This window comes from Peromyscus eremicus, chromosome 19, assembly GCF_949786415.1.
Source record: "Peromyscus eremicus chromosome 19, PerEre_H2_v1, whole genome shotgun sequence".
NCBI lineage: Eukaryota > Metazoa > Chordata > Mammalia > Rodentia > Cricetidae > Peromyscus > Peromyscus eremicus.
In genome coordinates, this window is record NC_081435.1 from 25,812,709 (window position 1) to 25,824,822 (window position 12,114).

Consider the following 12,114-nt stretch of genomic DNA (forward strand, 5'->3'; position numbering starts at 1 on the left):
TCCTGGAACTCAATCACTCTGTAGCCCAGGCTGGCCTTGAACTCACAGAGATCCGCGTGGCTCTGCCTCCCGAGTGCTGGGATTAAAGGTGAGCGCCACCACTGCCGCTGGGCTTTTTTTTTTTTTTTCTTTTTTTCTTTTTTTCAGTTGTGTTTCAATAAGTAGTTGAATATCCCATCTTTATAAACAGTATTTAAAAGAAAACAATATTTTAGGGACTGAGAGAAAGCAAAAGAGAATCCATGCAAACACACACATACAAGCAACAACTAAGAGTAGAGAATCATGCAAGCAGCACTTTCCTACTCTAACAGCAATTAAGAATTCTTAATAATCCTTGCCTGAATCCTAAGCCATCACCAGGTCAGAAATACCCTATTAGTTCTATGTAAGATGTAACTTGGTTCTTTGGTCTTCCATATCATTTTACATATGAGAAAGCTTCCTTAAACTCATTTCTTATTTTCTATTTTGATGAATTTGAAAAGTATCACTGGTGGGAAGTTTACTGCCTTTATAGTGGTCATAACAAATCTTCTCAAGAGGCCATCTCACTCTAGGGCAGAACAGTTCCTTAGATTACCTACATATCTTGCTGTTTCCTCCTATCAATAACAGAAATAGTCACTTAAAATTAGTGAAGTGAATGAAACTCCTCTTGATGAAATAGAGAAAGGTAATCTTAAGTAAATTGTTCAGTAGAACAAAAAGGTGAGTTTTATTCTACATTAATTTTCTGTAAAGTATTTGAATGATCTGGATGAATCCTGAAATCTATTTCTAAACCCTGAATAGAACAGAAGGAATTCAGTCTCAGGTCAGAAACTAGACTCCATAAAGAGAAAGGGAGGAGAAACCCCTAGAGAATTCGGAAGAAAGAGGAGTTGTGCAGTAGGAGCTCTGGGGAGACCTTCCTCCTTTCCCTTTCATCAACCTCACCCTCCTTTCTATTTGGATCTCAGTAGCCTATCCCAGCCCTACTTTACCTGCTATAATCTCTTCTTCCTCTTCCTGCCTCTTCCTGCCATTACTTTACTGCTATTTTACCAACTTGAACATTGGATAAAACCTAGCTCAGGTAAGAACTTGATTATTTTCAAAACCTACAAGGGATGGAGGGAGGCAGTCTGGGTACAGTGGAGTGAGAGTCCAAGGACTAGACCCTATTTTCATTCTGTCACCTACAACTCTGTGGCTGTAGGCAAGTCATCTCATTTCCTGGGCTTCACATTCCCCCTCTGAACATGGAATCAATCTTAAGTTAACCCAGAGGAGTCTTGTAGTTATAACACAGATTTTCTTCTTTTTCTTGTCAGTGAAAATGTATGGTATTGGGAATACTGGAAACAAATGTTTACAGTTCTGAGGTTTGGTTGTGATAATTGGAATCAAAGGCCTTCAATAGAATACTAAAGACCAATATTGATTTGGAAATTAGTGGAAGCAGAAGAAAATGTGACATAACCATAGTGAGCCCTTAAGTTTTAAAGAAACATCCTGCTAAGTAAGGCACATGTCAAACCCCATGAGAATAAAAGCTCTTCCAAGGAATAAAACTGTATCTTCAAGGTTTCCGGATCCATTTCTTTCAAGTAGTGTTCAGTGTAATAAAACTGTTGATGTTTTAGAACACTTTAAAACTGTTGTGGCTACAGTGTGCTGACTTGCCCTTTTATAGGCCAGTGTGCTTTCTTCAGTCCCTGCTCTCAAGGGGGAAATTCCATCACCTCAGCTAACCAGACCAAAGAAGAGAGTTGGACAACCAATGGTGGCCTCTCCTAACCAGAGGTAAGAAATCTTAAGCCTTATGGTTTCTGTTCCTCCTCCCAACTGTAACACTACTACACAAGAGGTCCGTCCTTGGTTTGAGTTAGCTTGTAGAAGGGGGAGAACTAGGCACAAGTTTTAAGCCAAACAGAGTCCAGCATGGTTGTGCATCCCTGTGTACCAGCACTTACAAAGTGGAAGTAGGGGGATCAGGATTTTAATGCCAGCCTCAGCTCCATGAAAAAGCTTATCTCAATACTACCTAAATCTCCCCAACAAAAGGCCCAAGGATAGGACTTTTTTATACATGGTTCTTTCCTAGTGTTGAAGACCTTTGGACCGCATTATAAACCCAGAAGAGGCAAACAGACCTGTAGGAAAACAGCTTCTGAACATCTTGTTCTGTGACTAGCAAGAAGTACTTCTACCAAACAATACAGCTGTTCATATCTTCCTAGATGGCCCTGTCCTGACGTGAGGGCTGTGATGACATTGCATTTTCTATTTACTCTCAGTGATTTGGCAATTGACCACAGGCTAGGTCTTTCACCTTCACTCTCTACTTTAGGAAATGAATGTGAAAGGTAGTTTTTAAGTATCAAAATTTTAAGTGTGTTAATACCACATCCAATAAAGGTCATAAAGCCAGGCATAGTGGCCGGTGCCTGAAAGTTCCTTCTGAGGTAGAAGGATCACTTGAGCCTAGGAGCTCAATACTAATCTGAACAACATAAGAAGTCCTCCATATCAAAATAATAGTGGACATGAGCCTGCGCTTCAAAACCTAAATTAGAGGACAAGATCATGAACACATTAGCTAATTTCAAACCTGTCTGTGAATACTTTTCACTTATATAGGAGATCCACCTGCCTCTGCCTCCCCAGTGCTGGGAGTATAGGTGTGTACCACCAAACCCAGCTTGTTTTGCTTTATTTTGGTGGTACTACTGGGAATTCAAAGCTATTTGCTTAAGTGGTAGATAGAGGTCTGGTATTTGCCTTGTAGGTTTAATTGTATCTCTGGTAGTTAATCCTAGGCATAGTTTTTTTGTTTTGTTTTGTTTTGTTTTTTGGTTGATTGTTTTTTGTTTCTGTATCAAATTGTAATTAGTGTGACCTAAACTTCTGATGCTTTATCAGGTTGTGCGGTTATGTGGGTGTAGGTGTGGAGTCTGGTTTTCTTTCTAGTTTCCTAGCCCTGCCAGTCAGTCCATAGTATGTTATAGAGTTACCTAAGAAAAGCAATAGTAATAATACTGGCTGCTATTTTATAGTAGAGATTCAAAGAAGGAAGACATCACTTCACATGCACCTTTCTTGAAAAGCTCTAGAATTGTTTGGGTTTTATTTTCATTTTGGCAGTGCTGGGGATCAAACCTAGAACCGCAGGCATGCTACACAAGCGCTGTACTAGCTGGGCTACTTCTTCAGCCCCTATAATTTTTGTGTTGTCTCACTGTATAGACCAGGGTGGCCTCAAATTTAGGGATCTGCCTGCTTCTGCCTTTCCAGTGCTGGGACTAAAGAATGTGCCACCACATACAGCCAGCCTCTTTAGTTCTATTTCTTTTTTTTCTTAGTCTCTGTGGTGAATCACTTTCTTAATTAAATATTAGTGTGCCAGACCTCTTCTTGCACTGCATCTTCTCGGATGATACATCCCATACTCTTGTATTTCATTTCATTCATATCTGAATAAGTAGCAGTTTTCCCCTTGAACTTCTGATTATAGCTCCTTATAGTGCTCTATCTTGTTACTCTGCACACAGTATTCATTCCTTAATACAAGATATGCTCCTTTTTGTTTTCCCTTTTACAGTTCTAGCTACCAAGATTCTCAGACCAGGAGATTGGGAGTTACCCTAGCTTATCTCCATTTTCTTCAGCCTGCCCTTGATTATATCACTTCATCTTCCACCTTTAAATTTTTATTACATTTACTGGGGGAGAGGGCGTGCATGCGCATGTCACTGTGCCTTTGTTAGAGGGCTGCTTGCAGGAATTGGTTCTTTCCTTCTACTTCATAAGGTCCCAGAGATAGAACTTAGACCATCAGGCTTGACAGCAAGTGCTTAATCTGCTGAGCCATCTCACTGGCCCCTACTTTGTCCTTTTGTGTATCTGAGTCCATTTTTCTGTCTCCATTGCCACTGCCCAATGGACTCATCTTCAGTATCCACATCCTCTCTACTCCATGCCCCAACTCTTAACCATCAGGTTATTTTCTCAGTTTGCTTAAAAGTGAAATTGTCAGACAATTATCCACAGTTTGCTTAGATATGCACCACTTGGTAAGAGACTCCAATACCTTTTGGGGAAGAATAAAATATATGTGCACCTGCTACCTGGAATGCGATTCTGAAAACCTGCAGTTTCTGCATTAACAGGAATTGTCTGTCATATCAAGCTCAGCCAGTCTTGGTGGTGCATGCCTTTAAGCACTACTCAGAGGTAGAGGCAGGTAGATCTGAATTGAAAGCCAGCCTGGTCTACATACCAAGTTCAGGCCAGCTAGGACTACACAGTGTGATCCTGTCAAAAAAAATAATAATAATTAAAAAAATAAAGTCCACTCTCTAAGGCAAGCCTGTCTTTGATGTTCCTTTCCAGAGAGCTAACAGGCTAAGCCCTCCTCCCAAGTCCCTAGTTAGCTCTGTCTATCAAAGAGCTGGCCTCTGGGCTTTGGATGTCTTGACTACAGCCTTCCCTGCCCCCATCCCTAATTTACTGAACTTTGAGTAGACCTGGTGTCACCTTCAAAAAGCTTCTGACTTCCTGCTATGCTCAAAGGGCAGGCCATCAAGGCACTTTGACCAAGTACAGCAATTTGCTACCAGAGGCACTATAAAGCTGGGCTGAAGGACCCAAACCCTAGTCACTCAGGTGGGATCCTATCTTCTCCTCTTACAAGATCTGTGGGCATATTATCATCATAGAACATGGTTAATAAGTGCATTACTGCCTGAAACCGTTGAAAGAAATGGGTACAGCCATGCCTCCCAACATCCAGGAGTAACTAGCAAATAAACTCAACATCCCTCAAGTCAGAGCAGATCCTGAGAGTTCCTGAGCCGGTGGGCGGAACCCTCGGGTTGAGTGACTGGCCAATGGCCCACCCCGGGTGTGACGTATCCTAGTGTTGTTGCCTGCTGCCACACGTGGTCAACTGAGACTGCCTACACCTCCGACCTGTTTTCTGGGCATTCCCGGCTTTCAAGGCACTCATTGTTGCCCTCCCGCTGCTCGCTATGTCCACGTCTACGAGTTGCCCTATTCCAAGGACGCGAGACCGGCTCTCAGACGGCTACAGCACCACGCCGGGGGGCACACTCTATGCCACTACCCCCGGAGGTCAGCGGGCAGGGCAGTGTGGGGGTGGGGTGGGGCGGACCTTGGAATTGCTTCTGCGGGCTTCTCTTCAAGTTACAGCGTTCAGAGAGACATTTGAAACTTTTACAGAAAAACTCAGAGCAGTGCAACAGTGCTTTACAACTGGCTTCCTGGTGATTCTGGGCAGTAATTTACTGTGCCTCGTGCCTATGCTGCACCAAAGTCAGTGGTGCTAAGGAATAGTTTTAAGTCCCAATTGACTTCCTAATGCTGAGACCTTTTAAATAGTTCCATGTTGTGGTGATCCCCAACCATAAAATTCTTTCCATTGCTTCTTCCTAACTGTAATTTTGCTACTGTTATGAATCGTAATGTAAACATCTGTGTTTTCTGATGGTCTTAGCCAACCCCAGAGAACTGCTGCTTTAGAAGGTGGCCACAGCAGAAAGCAAGTGTTATGTGGTAGTTGCAGCACTGGGTTGTGAGCTGCTGGGCTGGCAGACAGGTTTCTGCCATGTGGAATCAGAGGGGAACAGCAAGAATAGGGCAGGGCTCTTTGAGGACACTGCTGGCCATGTTCCCAAGGGTGAGGCTAGCCCTAAAGGACTTGGGGGTGGGAGTGTTTTCCAAGAAACACAACTCTTCCTTGCAAGGTGTTAGAGCCCAGGAGGCTGCACTGGGTGAAATTCTTAAAGGTTACTGAGCTTTTTGGTGAGAGGTTGGGCAGTTAGGCCCCACTATACCAAAGCAACAAGAACTGAACTGTAGAGTAACAGCCTAAAGTACGTGAGTTTAAAGTGTGATGTACCTTCTCAAGACTAACTACCACTATCCTAGCCTGAAGCACCTATTTAGATTAGCTAGAATGTCCAACTTGCCTTAATGTTGCTTAGACTAAACTTGTTTGGGCATGACTTTTGTGGTGTGACTTGACAGTTGAATCCTAGCTGCGCAGTAATGTGTTCAAGTTCCTGGTTCTTAACTTCAGCCCTTACTCCTTCACAGGCACCAGGATCATCTACGACCGAAAGTTCCTGCTGGAGTGCAAGAACTCACCCATTGCCCGGACGCCTCCCTGCTGCCTCCCTCAGATTCCCGGGGTCACAACTCCCCCAGCAGTCCCACCCTCCAAGCTGGAGTTGCTGAAGGAACAGAAGCAGACAGAGGAAGAGATAACCGGTAAGAAAGTGAGACTAGCAACTAAATGCATCTGTGAAGTAGAGTTGGGGTTCAATTCCAAGAGGGGTTCCTGTACTAACTGGGCTTACAAAAAGTTAGGAAGAGTAACTGCTCTCTTGACTTCTCTCCCCAGATGACGAACAATTTGAAATGGACATGTGATCCAATGCAAGTTGACCTGTGTGGAGTTACAGAAGGATCCCTTATGCCACTGTTGCTACCACCTCTTCTAGGGTATCCAAGGGCCAGCTGGCCTCATCTAATCTGGAAGAGTGACTTGTTGGTTCTGGGCTTCCTTTAGTTCTGAGGCAGCTGGACCAGGGATAGCAGTGGGCACTTGCCAAGCCCTTAGATTTCTCTGGTCTATACATATTCCTCCCAAACCCTGGCCCTCCCCTCAGGGTTGGCACTGGGGAACAGAGTATGTCACCTTCTGGCTGCTTAGTAAAAATTCAACTCAATGCTTTGGCTCCAGTGTTCTCCTCAGTGCTCAACTCTCAGCTATACAGTTGAGGGACCCAGCAGCCCTGAGTAAGAGGCCCCAAGTCTGTTCCCAGCTCCCACTGACCCACTTCCTGCAGCAATTAGGGCTGGAGGCAGGCTATGAGAAAAGGCTGCTGGAGTTGCCAGGCTACAAACAGCAACAGCCTGAGCCTTGCCAAGGGCTGGCTGTTGCTGTCTTTCCTGGAAGCGAGGCCCCACCCCTATCCATTTGTACAGTGGACTCATGGAAGAGATGCTGCTTCAGCTAACAGCCATCCCCAGCTTCTCCCCTGCCTTTTCTGCTTCCTACCTTTAAGTACCAATCCCCAGTTCAATCCTGGAAACCTTGTGCCTTTCTTCTCAGCATAACCACCAGTATATTTCCAGCCCCAGCTATTTCTTTTTTTAAAAGGGGCTAGAAAAGATTTGGGGAGAGGGTGCTGGAGAGGTGGTCCAGCAGTTAAGAGCACTAGTTGCTCTTCCAGAGGTCTGGAGTTCAAGTCCCAGTAATCAAGTGCCTCACAACCTTCTATAATGGGATTTGATGCTCTCTTCTGGTGTACAGGCATACATGCAACAGAGCACTCTTATACATAAATAAATCTTTCTGAAAAAAGAAAGACTAGCCCAGCGGTGGTGGTGCACGCCTTTAATCCCAGCACTTGAGAGGCAGAGGCAGGCAGCTAGCTGAGTTCAAGGCCAGCCTGATTTATATAGCAAGTTCCAGGACAGTCAGGGCTACACAGAGAAACCCTGTCTCAAAAAACAAAAAGACTGGAACCTACACTGAAATCCAAAATGAGGCAACACCTTGCTTGGTAAATCAGATGATCTTGCCCTCAAATGTCAGTAATCGGATCTTTGTTGTTGAAACAGAATCTCAACATAGCTAAAAGTGGCCTCAAACCCACTGGAGTACAGGGTAACTTTGAACTCCTCTTTCTGCCTCCATGTTAGGAACTAAGGTGTGTGCTTACTACACGCAAAAGAAGTGGAGAAATCTGGTCTTTTTCTCCTTCAGTATAAACAGCAGACCCTAATCACTGATTCTAATAATGCACCCCCCCAAAAAAAAAAAAAAAAAATACAGCAAAAGGAATGGTCTCTTCTGACAGGACAATTTCCAGCTGTTTGAATCTATTCTCTGGCTCAAATGAAATTAGCCAACAACACTGTACCACATTACAAAGAATGTGCTTTTCAGTCTAATTTTGAGAAAAGCAGGTAGCAATATGGCTATGCCCATCAAGGCCCTTCCTGATGAATGGAACAAAGAATGGTATTCATGGAGCAGGGAAGCCGACACCAGAAGAACCAGTCTGGCATCAGAATGGCTCACCTTTCCCACCTGCTTCCCACCATTGAGATGTTTATTGAAATGTACATATTATGAGTAACAAGTGATCTTGCAGTGGCCCAGGTAGGTCTTTGGTCAGGCCCAACAGGACCGATAGTCTCCCTGGTGGTAATGGGAGCCAAGTGAGAAGAGGCCTTCCACACCATGGCACAGAAGATCATTTGAGTGAGTCTGGGGAGCCCCCAAGATTAGGAAGACTGTTGGAAGCCTGGTACTGGTTCTCAGGTGCCACTGTAGATTTCTCTTGTTCGGCCTCTTCTGAAGACAGACTCTTCTTTTCTGCAATTAATCTTTTAACTCCCACCATCCACTGACTGACCTCAGTCACATGGTCAACCATGAGTGAGCGGTGAATGTCATCTGCTGCATCCCACTGGTGGTGTAAAAGTTCTGAGGAGAGACAGGGCTTGAGCAAGCAGATGGCAGTAAAAGTCATGTCTTCCACTCCTCCCCCTAATCAGTAAAAACCTCTTCACCTGTCAGTTCGGCCATCCATAGCAGGATAAAGGGCCCCACTCATACCTTGCACTAGTAGCACCATCCTCTTCTTTACAGGTATTGACAACTTTCCTCCAGCCCACTGTTCCTGAAGCAGTGCCAAACGTCGGCTGATGTCATCATATACCTGCTTCTGAGACAGAAACCCGTCCAACTCAGTGTTGCCAGTATGTGCTTTGTCTGGCTCACGAGTTTGACTCATGGTCATTAGAGTTCATATTCCTTTACCCAAAGGTTAGAGGTTTCCCGCCCCCCACTACCGATATGATGAAACCTATGGATCTCCTCCAAAGACAAAAGACACACGTGATGAGAATTTTAAATTTTCAGTGCCTCCTCGTCCCCTCAGAGACCCATCTTAATGTTACTGTTCAAATAAGGAAAACATGGCCAAAGGTGGGACTGCCATGCTCCATCCCCTTTCTTCAATCCTTTGTCTCCAGAGAACCGAAGAACCCTCATACAAAGCTTGTCTATCTCTTCCAGACTGAGCACAGAAACAACAGAGTATACTCTGAATGGCCTCAAGTTACAAAAATAAATAAGCTTATAATTCACTAATAGGAGTTAAATACAACTCATTCCCACAAAGCCTCTATTATGGGCTGGTCCTTCAAAAGTCCTGAGAATCCCTCTGACATCGGTATCTATTTTCCTGGAAAGACTTTAGGAGATTCCTTAAGGGCCCATCAGAAGCTCTGTCTGTAAGAACCGTATTTGATTGGATAGAAGTCCTTTCCACCCCTTGAAGTGCCAGGGCGTACCTTTGTGTGGCCACGGCAGTCCTCCAATGCCTGTTCCAGAGGTCTCAGTACATCTTCCATCAGAGCCTCAGACTCGGTGACTGGGGAACTTGGGGGTTCCACACCAGTAGCAGGACAAGTCCCCATAGGTGGAGGCCTGGAAGCCTTACTTGAAGGAGGTGGATGACCCACTGGAGGAGGTCCAGAAGTTTCTGAAGTTGGGGCTGAAATGTTCAAACTGGATCAAACAACAAGGCTTAGTACCCTCCAATGATCATTTTATTCCCAATTCTCTTTACTTTGTCCACAATATCCAATCGACTACAAAATCTGATCAGAGCTCCTCAACTCTAGCTCAACTCTTACCTCCTATTGCCCTTTTTTATTGTTTAAACCAAAGCATGTTAGGAACCAAACTCAAGTCCTCTAGAAGAACAGCATGTACTCTTAGCCACTGAGACATTTCTCCAGTCCCCCATTACAATTTAACACTTTTCATGGACAGAATTTAAAGGGTACAGAAAACTGCATTTCTCCACTCTTCAAAAATAAACATTTTCCCCAGCACTCGGGAGGCAGAGCCAGGCGGATCTCTGGGAGTTTGAGGCCAGCCTGGTCTATAGAGTGAGTTCCAGGAAAGTCGCAAAGATACACAAAGAAACCTTGTTTCGAAAAACCAAAAAAATAAAATAACCATTTTCATAGTTCTAAACTTCCTTTCCCGTTTCTAGCCATGCCTCTTATTTCACTGGTAGTCATCAAATGGGATTTTTTGCTGCTGTTGTTTTAGACAGTTTCACTCTAGCCCAGGCTGGCCTCAAACTTGTGACACTCTTCCTACCTCGGCTTCCTGAATACTGACACCATAGGCATACACCACCATGCCCGGCTCAGGAAGTCTTCACTGGAACTTTTAATCTACCTGTCACCCGTTGTAGCTACCTTCCTTCCTCAGAAGGTTCTTGTTCCTATTAAAGGGCATCTCTCCAATCCTATTTTGCAGCCCAGTCTTCTTTAGGCCTCCCTCTTATGATTATTTCTTTTCTCCCTTAGGTTCACTTCTTGGCCTTTGCTCTATCATCCCATGAATGTACAAATGGGCTGTATTATTTGCTACCAAAATCCCTTTACTTTCTAGTTTATTTGTTTTTTTTTTAAACAAGGTCTGAAAATCCACACCCTCTCCTTTGGGGATGATGTTCAAGCCCATTACATCAAATCAAATACTGCATCCCACCACCTCAAAAACTGTCTTCCAACTCTCCATCAAAAAGCAAAACAAAACATCTTTTTTGGAGTACTCTGAACCAGGCAAAGTTATTCTCATCTCAGAGTTAGCACTTACCTGTTTCTTTTGCTTGAAATGTTTTTTCATCTTTTAGTGCCTTTTAGTCATTCCGTGTTTGCTTAAATAACAACCCCGACACCTTAGTTACCTGGAAAGTATTGCTTCCCCCTGTTTTCTCTTCAGAGTCCCTACCAAGACATTTTAGCTTGTTCACTGCATTTCACTCCTGTGTTGCACTCAAACCATTCCTGGCTCTTGCTAGACAAGTGCTCAGTAGATACCAATTAAACAAATGAGTAAGTACCACAAAGGCTGAGATGCTTATAACACAAAGACCATAGGATCCTGGGAAGAGATCCAGACAGAAACATTTGAAAACAGTCTGAATGAGCGTAGTCCTTAGTCTAATAATACCATTTACTGGCCAGGACTGCAGAAAGAATGGGCTCGGAAAGCGCCTGCGCTGAGCCTCTTACTGGATCCCAACCCCTCTCCTAATCGAGTCCTTGGAAGAAGAAAACAGGCCGATGGGACAGGTTTATCCCAGACACCAACTTTCTGTACAGGATTCCGCCCATGGCCCTTACGCACCTCTAGGGGATCCATCCTGCGGGGCTGCGACCCTCTTAGTAAGGGGCGTGCGTCTGGGTCCACCAGTCTGAGTCTGCAGCCCGTAAGAGAACTGCGGAGGGTCGTTCCAGCCGCGTTCCTTATTGCCTGCGAAGGCAAGGAAGTGTGTGAAACGAGACCAACCAGGAACCCCGTGGAGGCTACTCTGGGGTCAGGGGGAGTCGGAAGAGTTCGCACCGAGTACCCCCCAGCCCGCTCACCCGGCTTCACGTAAAGCTCCGCCATCTCCACTTCCGCACCGCCAGCGGGGCAGCGCGTCACTTCCGGGGCGGTAGCTCACTCACTTCAGCCGCCCGTCGGTATAGGAGGAGCGGCCTAGAGAGCTGGGCACCAATTCCTTAAAGGACAACTGGCTAGTGATCTGGAGGCCTTGTCACGCGGCACCAAACAGGTAGGTTTTTCTAATGGCTCCTAGTTTGCTCTCAGGAGCAAATTCAAACACCTTAAGTACCCGCTGGACCTATCACATCAACCTCTGGAAGTTCGCGTATCAGCGGACTGCCCTGCACAATTTTTACATTTGCTCTAGGCGTACTAACAAGAGCTTCTTCAGCACTCAAATAAATCAACTCTTGAGAAGTCTTCTGAAATGCCTTGGACAAGTCTCATCTGAGCTCCCACAACCCTCTGGTAGTTCCTGGTATCTTCTGCTTCTCTGATTTGGTCGTTTCTCCCCTGAAAGTCTCAGGAAGAATCCTAACAAATATGCTACTTCAGTATCTGACACAGAAAAAATCTGTAAAGTGTTTGCTGCATGAAACGGAACCATGCCCTCGTTGTGACTAAAGGCAGTCAGCAACACCAAGCATATGTACCCACCTCACACAGGCTGATGGCCC

The 12,114-nt window shown here is 44.9% G+C and overlaps 2 protein-coding genes across 9 annotated transcripts in view; one reads left to right on the forward strand and one right to left on the reverse strand.

Moving 5' to 3' along the window:
* Positions 1 to 6,737, forward strand: part of Ankhd1 (ankyrin repeat and KH domain containing 1) — a 116,785-nt gene extending 110,048 nt beyond the window's left edge. For all 7 annotated transcript variants that reach the window (XM_059246539.1, XM_059246538.1, XM_059246542.1 and 4 more), the window contains 3 exons: positions 1,679 to 1,788; positions 6,103 to 6,276; positions 6,410 to 6,737. In XM_059246539.1, the coding sequence (XP_059102522.1) occupies positions 1,679 to 1,788; positions 6,103 to 6,276; positions 6,410 to 6,413 (288 nt within the window). In that variant the 3' untranslated portion in view covers positions 6,414 to 6,737. The remainder of the gene's footprint in view (positions 1 to 1,678; positions 1,789 to 6,102; positions 6,277 to 6,409) is intronic.
* A 1,299-nt stretch (positions 6,738 to 8,036) lies between these two features.
* Sra1 (steroid receptor RNA activator 1) lies at positions 8,037 to 12,029 on the reverse strand. Of its 2 annotated transcripts, none has more exons than XM_059246550.1 (5): positions 11,476 to 12,029; positions 11,237 to 11,362; positions 9,379 to 9,581; positions 8,639 to 8,747; positions 8,037 to 8,506 (listed from the first exon to the last, which is right to left on the reverse strand). In XM_059246550.1, exons 1-5 carry the CDS (start codon positions 11,498 to 11,500, stop codon positions 8,274 to 8,276), a joined length of 696 nt encoding a protein of 231 aa, XP_059102533.1. In that variant the 5' UTR covers positions 11,501 to 12,029; the 3' UTR covers positions 8,037 to 8,273. The 2 variants fall into 2 exon arrangements, with proteins under 2 accessions (XP_059102533.1, XP_059102534.1); XM_059246551.1 differs by having other exon boundaries at positions 8,331 to 8,506; positions 8,742 to 8,747; positions 11,476 to 11,530.
* Positions 12,030 to 12,114: the final 85 nt, after the last annotated feature.

Coding starts and splice junctions, on each gene's coding strand:
- Sra1 (XM_059246550.1), bottom strand. CDS start 11,500: ATGGCGGAGCTTTACGTGAAGCCGG. Junction 11,363..11,475: donor GGAGCTTTACGTGAAGCCGG/GTGAGCGGGCTG, acceptor TTGCCTTCGCAG/GCAATAAGGAACGCGGCTGG. Junction 9,582..11,236: donor GCAGGATGGATCCCCTAGAG/GTGCGTAAGGGC, acceptor TGAACATTTCAG/CCCCAACTTCAGAAACTTCT.